Here is a 23,638-nt window from a genome sequence, read left to right as displayed (position 1 = left end):
GCCATTGGACATAAACATTACACAAACAAGTTGAAAATCGTAAATTCAACAATGAGTGGTTTGCAATGAATCAGTGGCAAACTGCAAGCATTGCAAAGCAATCACTAGCCTGCTATTCAGTGGAGTGGGTGTGTGGTCCCAAGTCTGTGTTTAAGGGTCTCTTTTCCAAGCTTAAAATGATAAACATTCAACATTAGCCATGCTGTCAATCCAGCATGACTTCTGCCGACCTGAAGATCACTGACGTCATCATGATTCAAAACAACTGGAAACTTGGAACTAGAAAATCTGACTTCAAGACAACTGGGAACTCTAACAAAAAAAACGAGCTCCACTGGGAAAATACCTTTTGAACGGTCATCCAATTTGGAATTACAAGCTGAAGATCACTGACGTCATCATGATTCGACCTTGTTTTTCCTCAGAGTTCCCAGTTGTCTTGAAAGCACCATGAATCCAGAGAATGACAGACCACACCACCTTCCTGTTTAAGTGAGCACAGCACAAGGTGAGTCCAAAAATGCATTGTATGCTGCTGCATAAATGATGTAATGTGCCAGGGAGATATGTAAACTGTAGCTCAGAAAAAAATACTAAGTGTATGTTGTGTAGTAAGCTGTTAGTAGCCCATGTGCCACACCCTAATCATTTGGTCCCTTTTCCCCTCTTAATTTCACCTATGTGCCAGCCTAGTAGTGAGGAGCCTATAAAACATAGCTAGCTTCATAAACATATTTTGGGGAATTCTGTAGTGTGTTGGAATAAATTACCAAACTGTAAAACTAGCTAGCCAGCTATTTGGAACTGTAGCTAGCTACGTTAGCTTGATAGGTACAGTAATTAACATTTTTAAGCTCAACTTTAAGATTTTCACCGAGGACGTTGCCTCTCGAATCATCACTCTCTTCTTATTCTTCTCCTGTAGGTTTTATGGCAGACTACACCCAAAAAGGTGTATTGCAGCCAATTGGATGGTTTGAAACCAAAATGTTTTAAAAATCCATACGTAATAGTGAAGCTAACTTAATCTACCCCAAAAAAATAGTACATTACCGAAACAAACAAACTCCCACTTCTTCATTTTAGTTCTCCATATCACGCTTCTCAGGCTCTAGAACCTGAGAGGATGGTACGGCTCTAGAACCTGAGAGTTTGGTACGGCTCTAGAACCTGAGAGGGTGGTACGGCTCTGAACCTGAGAGGGTGGTACGGCTCTAGAACCTGAGAGGGTGGTACGGCTCTAGAACTTGAGAGGGTGGTACGGCTCTAGAACCTGAGAGGGTGGTGCGGCTCTAGAACCTGAGAGGGTGGTGCGGCTCTAGAACCTGAGAGGGTGGTACGGCTCTAGAACCTGAGAGGGTGGTACGGCTCTAGGACCTGAGAGGGTGGTACGGCTCTAGGACCTGAGAGGGTGGTACGGCTCTAGGACCTGAGAGGGTGGTACGGCTCTAGGACCTGAGAGGGTGGTACGGCTCTAGAACCTGAGAGGGTAGTACGGCTCTAGAACCTGAGAGGGTGGTACGGCTCTAGAACTTGAGAGGGTGGTACGGCTCTAGAACCTGAGAGGGTGGTACGGCTCTAGGACCTGAGAGGGTGGTACGGCTCTAGGACCTGAGAGGGTGGTACGGCTCTAGGACTTGAGAGGGTGGCACTATAAATTCTATCTTCCTGGACCTTCTCTCCACCTCGGCAGTGCCATTCATTTCCACAGCTATACATGCCACAAAGTCCACCTTCTTAACCTTTAAAATGTCAGGACCTGCTGGTGAAAGGCAACCCCTGCAGCCTGCAGTGTAGGCCAATCCACCACCATGGACTCTTCTGATGCACTATTCAAACCCTCAACCCTTTTCACAGCTGCTGCATACAGTATGAAATGCTCTGTACAACCCTGGCTTTGGCCACCTGATTCTCTTTCCCCCTTGTGGGGCATTCAGAAGACGTGGCTTCATGGTTCCCACCACAATTGCAACATGTCACATATTCATCACTTTTATAACACATATGATCCTTTCCACAACTTGGACATCTCGGCTTCTTCCTTCTGCAAACACTTGCTACATGACCAAAAGCTTTACAATGATCACATAGCATTGGTCTTGGGATAAATGCTTGGACTCTGTAGTTCATATACCCTAACTGCACTTGAGTAGGGAGAGACTCCATATAAATTTTTTAATAACTGACAGACTTCACTTTTCCACCATTCACCACACGATTTATCGACATGCTTCAATCACGACATGCTTCATCTCTTCAATATCAACCCTGTTGAGGGGTGCCCTGTTCTGCAGAGACACACATGACACTTCAAACTTATGAAATCGGTTAAGATACAACGCATGTTCCTTCTGATCTGCAGAGGCACACCAACAAAAAAGCCTGCATCTCGTGATCCTCACAGCCTTCACTTTACCCAGCACCTCTCTACCAGTTTGAATAACTCATGGTTTCTTCCAGATTGGTACTCTGCCCAGCTGCTCCTCATTTACAAACAGTACTCCTACTAGATACGAAGGGTCATTCTCATCACTGTAAACTACTTTGCTCCGTTTTCCATTCTTTTTGACAATATTCCAATTCTCCTTGGTTCTATCGCCATTGTATTCAGAATCCACTTCCATCATCCGCTTGCTTCTTTCTTTCTTTCTTTCTCTCTTTCTCTCTTTCTCTCACTCACTCACTCACTCACTCACTCACTCACTCACTCACTCCTCATCACTCCCTTGCTTGGGGAAGGGACATTTATTACTCCCTACAATAGGTACACTGGGATGTGACGACGTAAAGCGTCATTGAAGCGACGTAAAGCGTCATTGAAGGGCCGAGGACAGCTGACTGGATTTCAGAGCTTCCTGCTGACAGCATCACGTTGTAGTTGTTAGCGGAGAGATACTGATGTCCTTTTGATTTTAAACCACAGAAATTAATGCTCTATTTGGCTTGTGTGTTTTAACGGTAGGAAAATTGTATTGGAATGTTTCTTTGAGATAGGTTCTGTATTGTGTGTTATATCGTTAGCTTAATTTAGCATCAATGCCAAGATATTCTATCGTTAGCTTGCACCAGGGTATTGACATTAGCCAGTTAGCTCACTTAGCTGGCGAGACGACTCAAACGCATTCAGCAACAACACTCATTTCATTTGTTGACAAGTGCTGTCGTTGTAACTAAATAATACACATGTTTGGTCAAGAACGTTACTGCACCAACATGACATTGCATTACATTAGCCAAGTTAGCTACTGGGTAATGTTGCGTTAGCTAAAGCAGCTGATCTGGTTACAGAGTTGGTCATGAGCTCTCACCTGCAGAATTAGGGAGATTTTGCATCATTCAATTTTCATAATAACCTATAATAATGTATTATTTATCAATCAAACCCACCTGTCTCCTTCCTTCCAGGTAGTTATTCATTCTTGTCCAGAGAGATATCCTACAGGTGTATCAGGATGGATATCCGCGGGGCGGTGGACGCTGCAGTGCCCACCAACATCATTGCTGCCAAGGCAGCTGAAGTCCGAGCCAACAAGGTCAACTGGCAGTCATACCTGCAGTAAGTACACCTTCGCCCTACTCCTCTTCCTCCACCCCTCTTCATGGCATTTTTTGAGCTCCCTCATATTTTGTTCATAGGGCACTATGCCTGTTCGCCCTTTAAAGCTGCAATATGTAACGTTTTGGGTGACCTGACCTAAATTCACATAGAAATGTGTGTTATCGATCTGTCATTCTTATTGAAAGGAAGTCTCTAAGAAGCGGTAGATCTGTTCTGTGAGCTATTTATATGCTTCCCGGTCTTAAGTTTCGTTTTTGCGTCTTTTGGTTTTGTACACCAGTTTAAAATCCAATATTTTGGGTTATGGAAAATCTTCTTTTTTTTTTAGATGGTACAATGATTCTCTTCTCTATAGTGCACCTTTTATTTTAGTCATTTTCATGCTGGGCACTAGGCTTAGTACTAGTCAAAAGGTTATTTTGGTATTTCTCTGGGTTGTGAGTCACAGTCTTGTGGATATGAGATATTCATGGCTGTCCATTCATAGCACTACACCGATTCTTCTAATCATGGTCTTTTAATAAGATGTTGAATCAGCTTGTATAGTGCTGGGACAAATGGCCACTTCACTCTGCTCTTGTAGTATTTCCAGGGGTAATGCCAGTGTTGTCAGCTACTGTATGCTGCTTCTGTAATTAGGAAGTACTGTTAGTGTTAAACAGAAGTCAAAAAGACAGACAGAGAAGTGAATCCCAGTGTCTTTATCTAAAGCAGAGCTAGGCCCATTACCCTTGGATTCACTGCTCCATCTAAAGCAGAGCTAGGCCCATAACCCTGGGATTCACTGCTCCATCTAAAGCAGAGCTAGGACCATAACCCTGGGATTCACTGCTCCATCTAAAGCAGAGCTAGGCCCACAACACTGGGATTCTAGTCTAATTATGTTTACCCCAGGAAGAGTAGATGATGCTTTTGCAGTGGCTAATGGGATCCTAATAAATACCAAATTAGATTTTTCTTTGAATGTTCTCATTGTATGTCTAACGTGTATTTTAATAGTCATCAATCATACTGTGTGTATCTTGTCTCAAAGGGGTCAAATTATTTCAGCAGAGGTCGGGGAAAAACTATGAATATCTATATAATATAGGCCTATCAATTTGTATGTGTCTCAAGGTCATATGATTGGGGTCAGGTGACTTCAGGAGTGGATTACTGAATGAACATTTGTAGTTCAATAATCATGCTGTGTAGCCTATGTCTTATGGGTTAATCATTTAGCCAGATATTATGAGGATTATAAACATGTGAAGGAGTAAACTGTGAGCGTTGTCTGCGTAATCAAATATCATACAGCTCAGAACTCAAGCACGACTCCAACACCATCATTAAGTTTGCTGACGACACAACTGTGATAGGTCTGATCATCGACAACAATGAGACAGCCTATAGGGAGGAGGTCAGAGACCTGGCCGTGTGGTGCCAGGACAATAACCTCTCCCTCGACGTGATAAAGACAAAGGAGGTGATCGTGGACTACAGAAAAAGGCAGAGCCCCCATGCGGTAGTCGAGAGAACATTCTATGACTGGGGTGACTGGAGTCTTTGACAATTTTCAGGGCCTTCCACTGACACCGGCTGGTGTCGAGGTCCTGGATGGCAGGCAGCTTTGCCCCAGTGATGTACTGGGCCGTACCCACTACCCTCTGAAGTGCCTTGCGGTCGGAGGCCGAGCGGCTGCTGTACCAGGCAGTGATGCCACCGGTCAGGATGCTCACGATGTTAAAGCTGTAGAACCTTTTAAAGATCTCAGGACCCATGCCAAGTCTTTTTAGTTTCCTGGGGGAATAGGCTTTGTCGTGCCCTCTTCACGACTGTCTTGGTGTGTTTGGACCATTCTAGTTTGTTGTTGATGTGGACACCAAGGAATTTGAAGCTCTCAACCTGCTCCACTACAGCCCCTGGGGTCTATGACAATTTTTAGGGCCTTCAACTGACACCGCCTTCACCGTAATGCACAGCCAAAGCCATGGATCTCAACAAATTCCTTTTCCTCTCCATTTACTGAAGTAACAGCAAAATTATCTTAAAACAACAAACCTCGTAGCACAATGGGGACTGAAATTACAAGCACAGAGACACTGTCTCACACTCTTAACATGTTGTTCTTTAGCTGTTTTGTTTGTATTTGGTTGTTTTAAATGTGACTGTTCTTGTCTATCAGTGTTTTGTCATGCTGTATTTTGTGTGGACCCCAGGAAGAGTAGCTGGGGATCCCAATAAAACTAGTAAATATTAAAGCTGATCCACCCCCTAGAAAACTTGTAATTGAACAATGTTTTGCAGTAGCTTGGCAGTTGAACTACATTTAAATATAGGTAGTGTTTTCAGTTGTTAATTCCTTTTCTGCCATGTAGTAGAGGTCTACTCAGGACTGATTTCTTCATCCCTCTCCCGCTGCCTGTCATCCCTCTCGCGCAAGAACTGGTCCCAAACCTGACTGCAAGCCCTTCAGTGTTATTTTAGGCTTATGTGACGCAGCTCACTTTGCAGCCCCAACCCCAGGTATTTATCCAGCCTAGTCAGGAACAAAATGCGCAAAAATATCCTAAGAAAAAAGTAAAAATAACAGATTCTCGCCTGGCCCATTTTATATTAGGCTAAATTCAATTGTTTGGACATGATTTGAAAGGCACACACCTATCTACAGTATATAAGGTTCCACAGTGGACAGTGCATGTCAGAGCAAAAACCAAAACATGAGGTTGAAAGAAATGATCTTAGAGCTCCGAGACAGGATTGTGTCGAGGCACAGATCTGGAGAAGGATACCAAAAAATGTCTGCAGCATTGAAGGTCCCCAAGAACACATTTGCCTCTATCCAAATGGAAGAAGTTTGGAACCACCAAGACTCTTCCTAGAACTGACCACCCGGCCAAACTGAACAATCTGTGGAGAAGGGCCTTGGTCAGGGAGGAGACCAAGAACCCAATGGTCGGCCTCCCGAGTGGCGCAGCGGTCTAAGGGATTGCATCACAGTGTTTGAGGCATCACTACAGACACGGGTTCAATCCCAGGCTGTCACAACTGGCTGTGACCAGGAGTCCCATAGGGCGGTGCCCATTTGGCCCAGCACCCATTGGGGAGTTTTAGCGAGGAGACAAGATTGCAATTGGATATCATGAAAAATGGGTAAAAAAATATATATACACGTGTCACACAAGTGCTGTGAAATATACACTTTTTACACGTTCAGCCATAGTAGTACGTTGACCCTTGAGCAAATTGGGGTTAAGTGCTTTGCTCAAGGACACATTGACAGATTTTTCACCTTGTTGGCTCGGGTATTCGAGCCAGCAACCTTTTTGCCTACTTGTCCAACGCTCTAACCGCTAGGCTACCTGCGGCCATTTAATGGGCATGCTTCTCCACCCATAATAGTCTACAGGCTCTTTAAATGCGACCACACAGGCGCACTTGATCTGGCATGCCCAACAAAAGAGACGGAAGGTAGCCTACTCAATGTAAATCAGCAAGAATTAGGCTATTAATTTGTGAATATTGTGACGGAAGTGCTTTTAATACAATAAGGAATAAGCTACAAAACGGAACTTATTTGAAAATCAACTTTGATAGGAGCGGGACAATTTGCACACCGACACATATTTTATCATTATTTCCAATCAATGTCAGAGACTAGATGAGCCAATAATATTTAGGAAGTACATTTCCATGGACAGACAACTACTTCTCTACCCATATGCCTGCAGGCTCCAGCATACAGCCTTTGAGACATTTGATCTGGCACGCCCTACGAGAGGAGCGATAGACTACTGAAGCTTTACTTCCCTATTAGAGTGTGACATGGGTGCCTTTAATACAGTAGATAAAGCATACAAAACAGAAAGACAACCGTTTTTAATTTGCTAAAATACTCATTCGGTTTTAACATATGATTCCAAAGTGTTCCTGCAATTTTTGTATATGATAATTTATCAACAAGTAGTTTGAATGTAGTCAACTTATTTTTCAGCTTTAGGTAGCTTCACTTCCAGTGGGAAGTAATTGACAGCTTTTAAAACTTTTTTCATAGTAGCTTCCCCAAGACTGTTGTATAATTATCATGATGTGTGTCTCATAGACTGTTGTATAATTATCATGCTGTCTGTCTCATAGACTGTTGTATAATTATCATGCTGTCTGTCTCATAGACTGTTGTATAATTTTCATGCTGTGTGTCTCATAGACTGTTGTATAATTATCATGCTGTGTGTCTCATAGACTGTTGTATAATTATCATGCTGTCTGTCTCATAGACTGTTGTATAATTATCATGCTGTGTGTCTCATAGACTGTTGTATAATTTTCATGCTGTGTGTCTCATAGGGGTCAGATGATTTCTGCCGAGGACTGTGAGTTCATTAAGAAGTTTGAAGTGGCTCATTCTGAGGAGAAACAGATCATCCTCACCAACGAAGGACATCAGGTACAACACACACACACACACACACACACACACAATAAACCAGCTCGCTGTTACTGCACAGCTGCATTTTTTAGCTTCAGATGAGATTCTCCATGACTAGGGTTGGGCATTATCCAGATTTTCATACATATCTTTTATCGTCGAGTTGTGAATGATGTTTGCTACGACAAACAGTACCTGTAATTGAGAATTACATCTGTAGCTACATTTACTGCCATATGCAGTATTCCTTGTGTGCTGTCTTCATGTGTACTGACTATCCTACCGATCCTCAACTTCGGCGACATCATTTACATAATAGTCTCCAACACTCTACTCAGACTGCATCCAGTTCGCTATCACAGTGCCCTCCGTTTTGTCACCAAAGCCCCATATACCACACACCACTGCGACCTGTATGCTCTCGTCGGCAGGCCCTCCAGGTCATCTTCAAGTCAAATCAAATCAAATTTTATTTGTCACATACACATGGTTAGCAGATGTTAATGCGAGTGTAGCGAAATGCTTGTGCTTCTAGTTCCGACAATGCAGTAATAACCAACAAGTAATCTAACTAACAATTCCTAAACTACTGTCTTATACACAGTGTAAGGGGATAAAGAATATGTACATAAGGATATATGAATGAGTGATGGTACAGAGCAGCATAGGCAAGATACAGTAGATGGTATCGAGTACAGTATATACATATGAGATGAGTATGTAAACAAAGTGGCTAGTGATACATGTATTACATAAGGATGCTGTCGATGATATAGAGTACAGTATATACGTATGCATATGAGATGAATAATGTAGGGTAAGTAATATTATATTAGGTAGCATTGTTTAAAGTGGCTAGTGATATATTTACATCATTTCCCATCAATTCCCATTATTAAAGTGGCTGGAGTTGAGTCAGTGTCCTGTACACCTGAGTCAGTGTCCTCTACACCTGTACTGACCTTGCCTTCTGGATGATAGCGGGGTGAACAGGCAGTGGCTCGGGTGGTTGATGTCCTTGATGATCTTTACGGCCTTCCTGTAACATCGGGTGATGTAGGTGTCCTGGAGGGCAGGTAGTTTGCCCCCGGTGATGCGTTGTGCAGACCTCACTACCCTCTGGAGTGCCTTACGGTTGAGGGCGGAGCAGTTGCCGTACCAGGCGGTGATGCAGCCCGCCAGGATGCTCTCGATTGTGCATCTGTAAAAGTTTGAGTGCTTTTGGTGACAAGCCAAATTTCTTCAGGCTCCTGAGGTTGAAGAGGCGCTGCTGCGCCTTCTTCACTATGCTGTCTGTGTGAGTGGACCAATTCAGTTTGTCTGTGATGTGTATGCCGAGGAACTTAAAACTTGCTACTCTCTCCACTACTGTTCCATCGATGTAGATAGGGGGGTGTTCCCTCTGCTGTTTCCTGAAGTCCACAATCATCTCCTTAGTTTTGTTGACGTTGAGTGTGAGGTTATTTTCCTGACACCACACTCCGAGGGCCCTCACCTCCTCCCTGTAGGCCGTCTCGTCGTTGTTGGTAATCAAGCCTACCACTGTTGTGTCGTCCGCAAACTTGATGATTGAGTTGGAGGCGTGCGTGGCCACGCAGTCGTGGGTGAACAGGGAGTACAGGAGAGGGCTCAGAACGCACCCTTGTGGGGCCCCAGTGTTGAGGATCAGTGGGGAGGAGATGTTGTTACCTACCCTCACCACCTGGGGGCGGCCCGTCAGGAAGTCCAGTACCCAGTTGCACAGGGCGGGGTCTCGAGCTTGATGACGAGCTTGGAGGGTACTATGGTGTTGAATGCTGAGCTGTAGTCGATGAACAGCATTCTCACATAGGTATTCCTCTTGTCCAGATGGGTTAGGGCAGTGTGCAGTGTGGTTGAGATTGCATCGTTTGTGGACCTATTTGAGCGGTAAGCAAATTGGAGTGGGTCTAGGGTGTCAGGTAGGGTGGAGGTGATATGGTCCTTGACTAGTCTCTCAAAGCACTTCATGATGACGGAAGTGAGTGCTACGGGGCGGTAGTCGTTTAGCTCAGTTACCTTAGCTTTCTTGGGAACAGGAACAATGGTGGCCCTCTTGAAGCATGTGGGAACAGCAGACTGGTATAGGGATTGATTGAATATGTCCGTAAACACACCAGCCAGCTGGTCTGCGCATGCTCTGAGGGCGCGGCTGGGGCACCCCGTCTGGGCCTGCAGCCTTGCGAGGGTTAACACGTTTAAATGTTTTACTCACCTCGGCTGCAGTGAAGGAGAGACCGCATGTTTCCGTTGCAGGCCGTGTCAGTGGCACTGTATTATCCTCAAAGCGGGCAAAAAAGTTATTTAGTCTGCCTGGGAGCAAGACATCCTGGTCCGTGACTGTGCTGGATTTCTCCCTGTAGTCCGTGATTGACTGTAGACCCTGCCACATGCCTCTTGTGTCTGAGCCGTTGAATTGAGATTCTACTTTGTCTCTGTACTGACGCTTAGCTTGTTTGATAGCCTTACGGAGGGAATAGCTGCACTGTTTGTATTCAGTCATGTTACCAGACACCTTGCCCTGATTGAAAGCAGTGGTTCGCACTTTCCACTTTTTTGGAGAAACCCGTTGGCTGCACCGCTTCGGATAGCGTCTCTCCAGTGAGCCATGTTTCCGTGAAGCACAGAACGTTAGTCTCTGATGTCCCTCTGGAATGCTACCCTTGCTCGGATTTCATCAACCTTGTTTTCAAGAGACTGGACATTGGCAAGAAGAATGCTATGAAGTGGGGCACGATGTGCCCGTCTCCGTAGTCTCACCAGAAGACCGCCTCGTTTCCCTCTTTTTCTGAGTCGTTTTTTTGGGTCGCTGCATGCGATCCATTCCGTTGTCCTGTTTGTAAGGCAGAACACAGGATCCGCGTCGCGAAAAACATATTCTTGGTCGTACTGATGGTGAGTTGACGCTGATCTTATATACAGTAGTTCTTCTCGACTGTATGCAATGAAACCTAAGATGACCTGGGGTACTAATGTAAGAAATAACACGTAAAAAACAAAAAACTGCATAGTTTCCTAGGAACGCGAAGCGAGGCGGCCATCTCTGTCGGCGCCGGAAGAGTCAGGAAAGTCTTTGCTAGGTAAAGCCCCGCCTTATCTCAGCTCACTGGTCACCGTGGCAACACTCACCCGTAGCACGCGCTCCAGCAGGTATATTTCACTGGTCATCCCCAAAGCCAACTCCTCTTTGGCCGCCTTTCCTTCCAGTTCTCTGCTGCCAATGACTGGAATGAATTGCAAGAATCACTGAAGCTGGAGACTCATATTTCCCTCAATAACTTTAAGCATCAGCTGTCAGAGCAGCTTACAGATCACTGTACCGGTACATAGCCCATCTGTAAATAGCCCATCCAACTACCTACCTCCCCCCATATTGTTTTTTACTTTTTTTTGCTCTTTTGAACACCAGTATCACTACTTGCACACAATCTGCTCATCTATCACTCCAGTGTTAATCTGCTAAAATGTAATTACTTCGCTACTATGGCCTATTTTTGCCTTACCTCCTCACGCCATTTGCACACACTGTACATATATTTTTCTATTGTGTTATTGAATGTACATTTGTTTTAGTGTAACTCTGTCGCTTTTGTCGCACTGCCATGCTTTATCTTGACCAGGTCGCAGTTGGAAATGAGAACTTGTTCTCAACTGGCTTACCTGGTTAAATAAAGGTGAAATAAATACCATTTAAAACCCAGCTTCTGGGGGACAGGTTATATAATGTGTGTATAGTGTGTCGGTGGTGTTTTTTGTTTCAGTGAATTCGGAAGTATTCAGAGCCATCAACTTTTTCCACGTTTTGTTACGTCATGTCCTATGTCCTCCTACGTCATGTCCTATGTCCTCCTACGTTATGTCCTCCTACGTCATGTCCTCTGTCCTCCTACGTCATGTCCTATGTCCTACGTTATGTCCTCCTACGTTATGTCCTCCTACGTCATGTCCTATTTCCTCCTACGTCATGTCCTATGTCCTCCTACGTCATGTCCTATGTCCTCCTATGTCATGTCCTATGTCCTCCTACGTCATGTCCTATGTCCTCCTACGTCATGTCCTATGTCCTCCTACGTCATGTCCTCCTACGTCCTCCTACGTCATGTCCTCCTACGTCCTCCTACGTCATGTCCTCCTACGTCCTCCTACGTCATGTCCTCCTACGTCCTCCCCTACGTCCTCCTACGTCATGTCCTCCTACGTCATGTCCTTATACGTCCTCCGGAAGTTAGAGTCATGTCCTCCAAGGTTTTTCCCTCCTACGTCATGTCCTCCTACGTCCTCCTACGTCCTCCTACGTCCTCCTACGTCCTCCTACGTCATGTCCTCCTACGTCCTCCTACGTCATGTCCTCCTACGTCCTCCTACGTCATGTCCTCCTACGTCCTCCTACGTCATGTCCTCCTACGTCATGTCCTCCTACGTCCTCCTACGTCATGTCCTCCTACGTCCTCCTAAATCATGTCCTCCTACGTCCTCCAGAGCCATCATGTCCTCCACGTCCTCCTACGTCATGTCCTCCTGAACGTCATCCTACGTCATGTCCTCCTACATTCATGTCCTATGTCCTCCTACGTCATGTCCTCCTAAATCATGTCCTATGACGTTATGTCCTCCTACGTCATGTCCTCTGTCCTCCTACGTCATGTCCTCTGTCCTCCTACGTCATGTCCTATGTCCTCCTACGTTATGTCCTCCTACGTCATGTCCTCCTACGTCATGTCCTCCTACGTCCTCCTACGTCATGTCCTATGTCCTCCTACGTCATGTCCTCCTACGTCCTCCTACGTCATGTCCTCCTACGTCCTCCTACGTCATGTCCTCCTACGTCATGTCCTCCTACGTCCTCCAGTGAGCCATTTTTCCTACGTCCTCCCCTCCAGAACGTCCTCCTCGTCATGTCCTCCTCGTCATGTCCTCCTACGTCATGTCCTTCACGTCCTCCTACGTCATGTCCTATGTCCTTGTCAACGACGACTCATGTCAAGAAGAACGTCCTCCTACGTCATGTCCTCCTACGTCATGTCCTCCTACGTCATGTCCTCCTACGTCATGACCGTCATGTCCTATGTCCTCCTACGTTCGTCATGTCCTCTGTCCTCCTACGTCATGTCCTGTGTCCTCCCATTCGTCATGTCCTATTTGTAAGGCAGTGTCCTATGTCCTCCTACGTCAAACATATCCTCCTACGTCATGTCCTCCTACGTCCTCCTACGTCATGTCCTCCTACGTCATGTCCTCCTAACGTAAGACGTAAATTTCCAAACGTCCTCCCCTCCATACGTCCTTCCTACGTCATGTCCTCCTACGTCATGTCCTCTCACGTCCTCCCGGACGTCATGTCCTATGTCCTCCTACGTCATGTCCTCCCACGTCCTCCACTCATGTCCTCCAACACCCTCCACGTCATGTCCTCCACGTCCTCCCACGTCATTTCCTCCCTACGTCTCCTCCTACGTCATTTCCTCCTACGTCATGTCCTCCTACGTCCTCCTACGTCATGTCCTCCTACGTCATGTCCTCCTACGTCATGTCCTATGTCCTCCTACGTTATGTCCTCCTACGTCATGTCCTCTGTCCTCCTACGTCATGTCCTGTGTCCTCCTACGTCATGTCCTCCTACGTCATGTCCTATGTCCTCCTACGTCATGTCCTCCTACTTCATGTCCTATGTCCTCCTACGTTATGTCCTCCTACGTCATGTCCTCTGTCCTCCTACGTCATGTCCTATGTCCTCCTACGTCATGTCCTATGTTACGTCATGTCCTATGTCCTCCTTTATGTCCTCTTTGAACTCCCACGTCATGTCCTCCTACTCATGTCCACAATCTACGCTCCTATACTCCATGTCCTTAACGTCCTCCTAACCCATGTCCTCCTACGTCCTCCCTACTCATGTCCTATTTTTCACGCCTTACCCTCCACGTCACGCCATCCTATGTCCTCACACTCACGTCCTCATACGTCATGTTTCCTATTGTCACGTTATCATGTCCTGTACATTTGTTTTACGTGTAACTCATGTCCTCCCTACGTCCTCCTACGCCATGTCCTTATCATGTCCTCCTACGTCATGTTGGAACGTCATGTCCTTGTCCTCAACGGCATGTCCTCCTACGTCCTAACGTCCTCCTACGTCCTCCTACGTCCTCCTAAATAACGTCCCTAAAACCCACGTCCTCCTGGGGGACATGTCCTCCCACGTCCTATCATGTCCTCCCACGTCCTCCCACGTCATGTCCTGTACGCCCCTGTTTTGTCCTCCACGAATCCTCCTATTCGCCATCAACGTCCTTTCATGTTTTACGTCCTTACGTTATGTCCTATGTCCTCCCACGTCCTCCTACGTCATGTCCTCCTACGTCATGTCCTCCTACGTCATGTCCTATGTCCTCCTACGTCATGTCCTATGTCCTCCTACGTCATGTCCTATGTCCTCCTACGTCATGTCCTATGTCCTCCTACGTCATGTCCTCCTACGTCATGTCCTATGTCCCTCCTATGTCCTCCTACGTTATGTCCTTATTCTAACATGGATTACATGTTCTTCCTCATTAATCTACACACCCCATAATGACAAAGCAGAAACAGGTGTTTAGACATTTTTGAAAAAGTATTATAATAAAAAAACACCAGAAGTATCAGACCCTTTGCTAAGACACTCAAAATTGTGCTCAGGTGCATCCTGTTTCCATGAATCATCATTTAGATGTTTCTACGGCCATCTATTGTATTTCATGAACATGTTTAGACAATAGTGACCCATCCACTTAGCTAATGTGTCTGGGGGTGATTACGGCATTTCCTTCACATGACCCATCAATTTAGACAGATGTGTCAGGTAAGCTTTGTCTAATAATTATAATTGACACGTTTTGATATTGCTACTATGCAAGCAACCATTTCACTGTACTGTTGTCACCTTCACAGGACACAGGTGTTATTTTATTTGATACAGTGTGCGTTTACCAGAGACGGTGATGTCAGATGAAGTGTATTTTAACCTGGAGTTTTTCCTTATTGTAGGCTACTACTTTCACCACTACTTTCACCGTCTTGAAGTCTTTGGTTGTTTACTACACTACTCACTCTGTTTAGCACATGGCCTCACATGTGAATCCTTAAAGAGATGGGCGGTGCTAAGGCTTAAGAGGGTGTGAACGATGCTGAATGGGTGAAGACAAAGAGCTCTCCAGTAGGTACCAAAACATTCAAGGGCCATTTTATCAAATGGCATTACAAGTTTATCAATTTTCAAAGCATAATTACATTCCCTTTTTTCTTAAACTGCATTGCATGATATACCATTTTCTAGCTCATTTCATATTTGGCTACATAACATCGAGGCGGTCGGTCACATTTTGAGGGGCATGTCACCAGCGAAGTCATTTGTATCACTTCGCGTGTGAGATCCATTTAGCACAGGCAAGGCTGATTAGGCTTAGCCAGTCATTTATTTCTTAACCCAATGAGTCCCACCGTAATGCCGGGTCCCTCGGCCGGGTCTTTTTACAAAAACGTCTGTTTGAGCTACAAACCTATTAAAAGCGGAGACTCACGCACATGTACACGTTTTGCTCTATGAATCAAAATAAATAAATAAATATTTAACCTTTTATTTAACCAGGTAGGCTAGTTGAGAACAAGTTCTCATTTACAACTGCAACCTGGCCAAGATAAAGCAAACTCCATACAGTTGTCACTGACTGGTTGGATATTAATTTCCCACTGAGTGAACAATGTCTGTACGTACAGCATTCATAAAAATGCGGCGGACAATTTCTTTTGACATTTGGCAATAAAATAAAACATTCAACTGTTTTGTGTTCTACTTGTAACCCTGGTTTTCCTGAGAAGAAAATGGTAAAATCCTTAAGGATATAAGGACCATAGTGAGTGACTTCAACCAGATGTTTTGGGGGGGAAATAGGGAGCGACTTCTTAAACCAGATGTTTTGGGGGGGGAGAATAGTGAGTGACTTCAACAAGATGTTTTGGGGGGGGAATAGTGAGCGACTTCTTAAACCAGATGTTTTGGGGGGGTGGAAATGGTGAGCGATAGCATCGTATATCACTGTCTTAATCACTTCATAATCAACGTAGGATGACGGTTGACATCTCCCAACCCTAGTCTCTGTATAGTGTTAGTAACATGTGTATATTGTGTATTTCCAGTGTGCCAAGACGTTCCTGAACCTGATGGCTCACATCTCTAAGGAGCAGACTGTCCAGTACATCCTCACTCTGATAGATGATACCCTGCAGGTAACACACGTGTTCACGCTTACCTAGAGATACAAAGATACCGAAACTACCTTTTCTGAATCATCTGTTTTTACTTCCTCCCTGAATCACCCTGCGGTGGACAGATGTTACTGTTAGTTCTTCACTTTGGTCTGGGGATGTGAATGCAGAAGAACGGGTCCAAGAAGTTAATATAGAGACCTGTTCCGAATGGACCCGAGGACAACTAGACCTCTTTCGTATAACCTGGTTGGGTCCAGACCCGGTCTGACTGAGGGAATCAGCAGAAAAGTAATTTAAGCTACTTTGTCAGCTCCGGGTTAATAAAGTGCGAGAGGGAGAGTGGTTTCGCTCTAGGAGGGGGGGAGGGGCCATACTCTGAGCTAGTGACATGGGGAGCAGGGTGGAGCGAGACAGTAACCAACCAAGCAAACTCGCACTGCAGTAGAGTAATGGCTTCCATAGCGAGGTTATTTATTATCAAATATGATTACGAAGTACTTGTCTTGACTGCATCAAACCGGGAGAAGCTAGTCAAGCTAGCTACCATTAGCTAGCTAGGCTAACAGAGGCTGCAGTGCACGTTTTCTAATCCTACAACAACAACTCCATTCAGAATATAAGGTAGCAGCCTGCCTGTTGGCTCTTGGTTGTAGCCCATCCTTCTCCTTTAACTTTTAATTCCATCTTCCTTTGATTAGATATCTCCTAACTTTTACCACACGGAGGCTCTATCACTGTAGCCTACTGCAGCTCTGACTCATGACTGGCCAACACCAAGCTACATGTGCCACTCTCATGAAAAGCAAGAGCAGCAGCATAAACATTTCTCTCTACTGCAGCAGTAGAGACCCATGCCCGAGACCTGTGACAATCATATCAGACCCATACCCGAGACGTGTGACAATCATATCAGACCCATACCCGAGACCTGTGACAATCATATCAGACCCATACCCGAGACATGTGACATTATTTAGTCGGGTCATGGATCTCATTTTGGGTGTTCTGGCGCAGGTGGATCTGTGATTTTTATTTTATTTTTTAAACTTTTTATTTATTTAACCTTTTATTTAACTGGTCAAATCAGTTAATAAGAACAAATTCTTATTTACAATGACGGCCTAGGAACAGTGGGTTAATTTCCTTGTTCAGGGACAGAATGACAGAGTCTTACCTTGTCAGCTTGGGGATTCGATCTGCAACATTTTGTTCAGTGGCCCAATGCTCTAACCACTAGGCTACCTACCTAGTGAAGATCTCAATGTAGGGGAACAGACTTCTGTTAACCCTTTATACTCCTGGGAATTGCCCTATATGAATAAGGCTAAATGTAAATGTTTCTTACAAAAGAAATATGGAAAGCATATGCATGACCAGTTTGGAGATAATGGGAAAATTAGACTTTAGTTGTCACAATACTGAATCCCAACATTACACTGTTGATTTTATGTTCATAGTACATTTACTGTACTGTTTCATCACATTTGTTGATAATGACATCTCAAAATACTCTTGATACATCTAGTAACATGATTAGAATATTCTTGGAAAATTTGAGGTAGGTGAAACATAAGACAAGGGTTTGAGTGAGAGGTCTCCAAGTGGCCACACCTCCAGTGTGCCCAGTTCATAAGTCATTTCAATGCATTATGACTCAAAGAAGAGTGTTCAACGATAAGGTGCTTCTTTGAGCTCTCCTAGCTGGGGCCGTTGGGGAACTAGAGCTCTCCTAGCTGGGGCCGTTGGGGAACTAGAGCTCTCCTAGCTCTGGGGAACTAGAGCTCTCCTAGCTGGGGCCGTTGGGGAACTAGAGCTCTCCTAGCTGGGGCCGTTGGGGAACTAGAGCTCTCCTAGCTGGGGCCGTTGGGGAACTAGAGCTCTCCTAGCTGGGGCCGTTGGGGAACTAGAGCTCTCCTAGCTTGGGGCCGTTGGGGAACTAGAGCTCTCCTAGCTTGGGGCCGTTGGGGAACCGTTAGCTTGGGACCGTTGGGGAACTAGAGCTCTCCTAGCTTGGGACCGTTGGGGAACTAGAGCTCTCCTAGCTTGGGACCGTTGGGAGAGCTCTCCTAGCTTGGGACCGTTGGGGAACTAGAGCTCTCCTAGCTTGGGACCGTTGGGGAACTAGAGCTCTCCTAGCTTGGGACCGTTGGGGAACTAGAGCTCTCCTAGCTTGGGACCGTTGGGAGCTCTCCTAGCTTGGGACCGTTGGGGAACTAGAGCTCTCCTAGCTTGGGACCGTTGGGGAACTAGAGCTCTCCTAGCTTGGGACCGTTGGGGAACTAGAGCTCTCCTAGCTTGGGACCGTTGGGGAACTAGAGCTCTCCTAGCTTGGGACCGTTGGGGAACTAGAGCTCTCCTAGCTTGGGACCGTTGGGGAACTAGAGCTCTCCTAGCTTGGGACCGTTGGGGAACTAGAGCTCTCCTAGCTTGGGACCGTTGGGGAACTAGAGCTCTCCTAGCTTGGGACCGTTGGGGAACTAGAGCTCTCCTAGCTTGGGACCGTTGGGGAACTAGAGCTCTCCTAGCTTGGGACCGTTGGGGAACTAGAGCTCTCCTAGCTTGGGACCGTTGGGGAACTAGAGCTCTCCTAGCTTGGGACCGTTGGGGAACTGTTCTGTTGTGTTCCTTTAGAACCACCGGAGGTTACAACACTGTATTGTTGTTATATTTCTGTAGGAGAATCACCAGAGGGTGAACATCTTCTTCGACTACTCCAAAAAGACCAAGAACACCGCCTGGTCCTACTTTCTGCCCATGCTCAATCGCCAGGACCTGTTCACCGTCCACATGGTTAGTATGACTACGCCACACACTACCCTACAGTTAGCACTGGGGGAGAGCTGGAGTAGAATAAGAGATGGAGTGGAGGGAGAAAGGGTGAGATGGCGGAGAGAAGCAGAAAAGAAGAGCACCGAGATGATTCAAATGCAGATTTATCATGTCTTCAGAATGACCAGCAGGTTATTTGCATGTTGATTGGATTTCCATCTTGTGGCCTTTTTGTTATAAAATATTATAAATGGAAGGATAGTTTTGGTCTCTCTCTGGGAGAGATGCATTTATATATAGTGGAATGTCTAATGCATTAACATGACTGTGGAAATGGAATTTGAACAATAAGCCATACCATCAGCATTGAATAGTGAGTGACTTTAATATTGAGCCTGGCTCAGGCTGGGCTTTAGGGTCTGACTTGTAGTCTCTCCCAGGCGGCCAGGATCATCGCTAAGCTAGCAGCCTGGGGTCGTGACCTGATGGAGGGAAGTGACCTCAACTACTACTTCAACTGGATCAAGACCCAGCTCAGCTCCCAGGTATTTAACCCTCCAACCCTCTGAACTAAAACCACATGTGCAGTGCCTTTTGAAGTATTCAGACCACCCACAGGAGGTTGGTGGCGCCTTCATTTGGGAGGATGGGCTCGTGGTTAAGGCTGGAGCAGAATTTGTGGGATGGTATAAAATACATAAAACATGGTTTGATGCCTTTCCAGCTATTATGAGCCGTCCTCCCCTCAGCAGCCTCCACTGGCACCACTGTCTTCAAAAATAATGTGGAGAACCCTGGGAGATCACACTGTTCCTTCCTGCTGTATACCGTGCATTCGGAAAGTATTCAGACCCTTTGACTTTTTCCACATTTAGGCTACAGACTTATTCTAAGATTAAATCAATCAATCTACAAACACTACCCCATAATGACAAAGCAAAAATAGGTTAGTAAAATGTAAACTGACTCGTGTTCTGTAATTCATACATACATACATACATACATACATACATACATACATACATACATACATACAGTGGGGCAAAAAAGTATTTAGTTGGCCACCAATTGTGCTAGTTCTCCCACGTAAAAAGATGAGAGGCCTGTAATTTTCATCATAGGTACACTTCAACTATGACAGACAAAATGAGGAAATAAAATACAGAAAATCACATTGTAGGATTTTCAATGAATTTATTTGCAAAATATGGTGGAAAATAAGTATTTGGACACCTACAAACAAGTAAGATTTCTGGCTCTCACAGACTTTTAACTTCTTTACGAGGCTCCTCTGTCCTCCACCCGTTACCTGTATTAATGGCACCTGTTTGAACTTGTTATCAGTATAAAAGACACCTGTCCACAACCTCAAACAGTCACACTCCAAACTCTACTATGGCCAAGACCAAAGAGCTGTCAAAGGACACCAGAAACAAAATTGTAGACCTGCAGCAGGCAATTATTAGGAAATGGAAGACATACAAGACCACTGATAATCTCCCTCGATCTGGGGCTCCACGCAAGATCTCACCCCGTGGGGTCAAAATGATCACAAGAACGGTGAGCAAAAATCCCAGAACCACATGGGGGGACCTAGTGAATGACCTACAGAGAGCTGGGACCAAAGTAACAAAGCCTATGATCAGTAACACACTACGCCGCCAGGGACACAAATCCTGCAGTGCCAGACGTGTCCCCCTGCTTATGCCAGTACATGTCCAGGCCCATCTGAAGTTTGCTAGAGAACATTTGGATGATCCAGAAGAAGATTGGGAGAATGTCATATGGTCAGATGGAACCAAAATAGAGCTTTTTGGTAAAAACTCAACTCGTCGTGTTTGGAGGACAAAGAATGCTGAGTTGCATCCAAAGAACACCATACCTACTGTGATGCTTTGGGGCTGTTTTTCTGCAAAGGGACCAGGACGACTGATCCGTGTAAAGGAAAGAATGAATGGGGCCATGTATCGTGAGATTTTGAGTGAAAACCTCCTTCCATCAGTAAGGGCATTGAAGATGAAACGTGGCTGGGTCTTTCAGCATGACAATGATCCCAAACACATCGCCCGGGCAACGAAGGAATGGCTTCGTAAGAAGCATTTCAAGGTCCTGGAGTGGCCTAGCCAGTCTCCAGATCTCAACCCCATGGGTAAATCTTTGGAGGGAGTTGAAAGTCCGTGTTGCCCAGCAACCTCACCAAAACATCACTGCTCTAGAGGAGATTTGCATGGAGGAATGGGCCAAAATACCAGCAACAGTGTGTGAAAACCTTGTGAAGACTTACAGAAAACATTTGACCTCTGTCATTGCCAACAAAGGGTATATAACAAAGTATGGAGAAACTTTTGTAGGTGACCAAATACTTATTTTCCACCATAATTTGAAAATAAATTCATTAAAAATCCTACAATGTGGTTTTCTGGATTTTTTTTTCTCTCATTTTGTCTGTCATAGTTGAAGTGTACCTATGATGAAAATGACAGGCCTCATTTTTAAGTGGGAGAACTTGCACAATTGGTAGCTGACTAAATACTTTTTTGCCCCACTATATATACACATTTCAAGACCTACCTTCAGACTCAGTGCCTCTTTGCTTGACATCATGGGAAAATCAAAAGAAATCAGCCAAGAATTCTTTTTTTTTGTAGACCTCCACAAGTCTGGTTTATCCTTGGGAGCAATTTCCAAATCCCTGAAGGGACCACGTTCATCTGTACTAACAATAGTATGCAAGTATAAACACCTTGGGACCAGTCATACCACTCCAAACCCGCCATATACAAGCCAGACTACCATTTACAACTGCACATGGGGAGGATTGTACTTTTTTGGAGAAATGTCCTCAGGTCTCATGAAACAAAAACTGTTTGGCCATAATGACCATTGTCATTATGGGGAGGCTTGCAAGCCGGGGGAGGCTTGCAAGCCGGGGGAGGCTTGCAAGCCGAAGGGGAGGCTTGCAAGCCGAAGAACACCATCCCAACCGTGAAGCACGGGGGAGGCAGCATCATGTTGTGGGAGGGTGCTTCGCTGAAGGAGGGACTGGTGCACATGAAATAAATGGCATCATGAGAAAGGAAAGTTATGTGGATATACTGAAGCAACGTCTCAAAACATCAGTAAGTTAAAGCTTGGTCACAAATGGGTCTTCCAAATGGACAATGACCCCAAACATACTTCCAAAGTATTGGCAAAATGGCTTAAGGACAACAAAGTCAAGGTATTGGAGTAGCCACACAAACCCCTTAACTCAATCCTATAGAAAACTTGTGGGCAGAACTGAAAAAGTGTGTGCGAGCAAGGAGGCCTACAAACCTGACTCAGTTACACCAGCTCTGTCAGGAGGAATGGGTCAAAATTCACCCAACTTTTTGTGGGAAGCTTGTGGAAGGCTAACCCAGGTTAAACAATTTAAAGGCAATGCTACCAAATACTAACTGAGTGTATGTAAACTTCTGACCCACTGGGAATGTGATAGAATCAATATATATATATATATTGTTTCAGCCTCTTAAAGCAAGTGATGGGATGAGTAATGTAGGGTATGTAAACATTTATATTAAGTGGTATTGTTTAAGTGGCTAGTGATATATTTTTACATAAATGTTTCCATTATTAAAGTGGCTGGAGTTGAGTCAGTATGTTGGCAGCAGCCACTCAATATTAGTGATGGCTGTTTAACAGTCTGATTGCCTTGAGATAGAAGCTGTTTTTCAGTCTCTCGGTCCCAGCTTTGATGCACCTGTACTGACCTCGCCTTCTGGATGATAGCGGGCAGTGAACAGGCAGTGGCTTGGGTGGTTGTTGTCCTTGATGATCTTTATGGCCTTCCTGTGACATCGGGTGTTATAGGTGTCCTGGAGGGCAGGTAGTTTACCCACGGTGATGGGTTGTGCTGACCGCACAACCCTCTGGAAAGCCCTGCGGTTGTGGGCGGTGCAGTTGCCGTACCAGGCGGTGATACAACCCGACAGGATGCTCTCGATTGTGCATCTGTAAAACTTTGTGAAGGTCTTAAGGGCCAAGCCGGATTTCTTCAGCCTCCTGTGTGTTTTTGGACCATTTCAGACCGTCAGTGACGTGTACACAGAGGAACTTGAAGCTTTCCACCTTCTCCACTGCAGCCCCGTCGATGTGTTCACGGAGACCATGTGAGAGTTCGGGCCCCTATCCACATCGACAGGCCGATCTGAAATGGTCCACCCACACAGACAGTGTGGTGAAGAAGGCACATCAGCATCTCTTCAGCCTCAGGAGGCTGAAAAAATCCGGCTTGGCCCCTGAGTCTTTCTCTCTCTCACACACACACACAAAGTACTTCATCCAGAGCCCAGTCATCTAAGCCAGCCACATGGCTACTTGTCTGTGTTTTCTCTTCCATTAGAAGCTTCATGGTACAGGTCCAGATTCCTCAGGACAAGGCACTATATCCCCCAGTGAAGTGAGTATGACAGAGTGATGAAGACGATGATGATTCATCCTAACGCCGCTATCTCTCTAATCAACTCTCTATTGGGCTCTTTGCTGTCTCTCTCTGCTGCTTCTGTTCTGTTATAATACTGTAACCATGGAGGTGTGGAGACATCAGCCAGTGAGGCTGGAAACGAGGCGTATGTCGCGTCACTAATTCACAGGAGAGA

General features: G+C 45.4%; 1 protein-coding gene across 3 annotated transcripts in view; it reads left to right on the top strand.

The window, feature by feature from the left end:
* The first annotated feature begins 2,827 nt into the window (after window positions 1-2,827).
* The window catches only part of LOC135558291 (V-type proton ATPase subunit H), a 39,055-nt gene continuing 18,244 nt past the window's right edge, over window positions 2,828-23,638 (top strand). Inside the window, exons 1-7 of one of the 3 annotated variants that reach the window (XM_064992008.1) lie at window positions 2,828-2,958; window positions 3,410-3,556; window positions 7,886-7,985; window positions 16,158-16,247; window positions 18,906-19,019; window positions 19,439-19,543; window positions 23,383-23,439. In XM_064992008.1, coding sequence (XP_064848080.1) covers window positions 3,453-3,556; window positions 7,886-7,985; window positions 16,158-16,247; window positions 18,906-19,019; window positions 19,439-19,543; window positions 23,383-23,439 — 570 coding nt within the window. In that variant the 5' untranslated portion in view covers window positions 2,828-2,958; window positions 3,410-3,452. Of the gene's footprint in view, window positions 2,959-3,405; window positions 3,557-7,885; window positions 7,986-16,157; window positions 16,248-18,905; window positions 19,020-19,438; window positions 19,544-23,382; window positions 23,440-23,638 lie in introns of all 3 variants that reach the window. The other 2 variants (XM_064992007.1, XM_064992009.1) reach the window with 2 other exon arrangements.

The sequence above is a fragment of the Oncorhynchus masou genome, chromosome 17 (genome assembly GCF_036934945.1).
Source record: "Oncorhynchus masou masou isolate Uvic2021 chromosome 17, UVic_Omas_1.1, whole genome shotgun sequence".
Lineage (NCBI taxonomy): Eukaryota > Metazoa > Chordata > Actinopteri > Salmoniformes > Salmonidae > Oncorhynchus > Oncorhynchus masou.
Note: the sequence above shows the minus strand (reverse complement) of the source record. Positions and strands in the feature narration are given on the sequence as shown.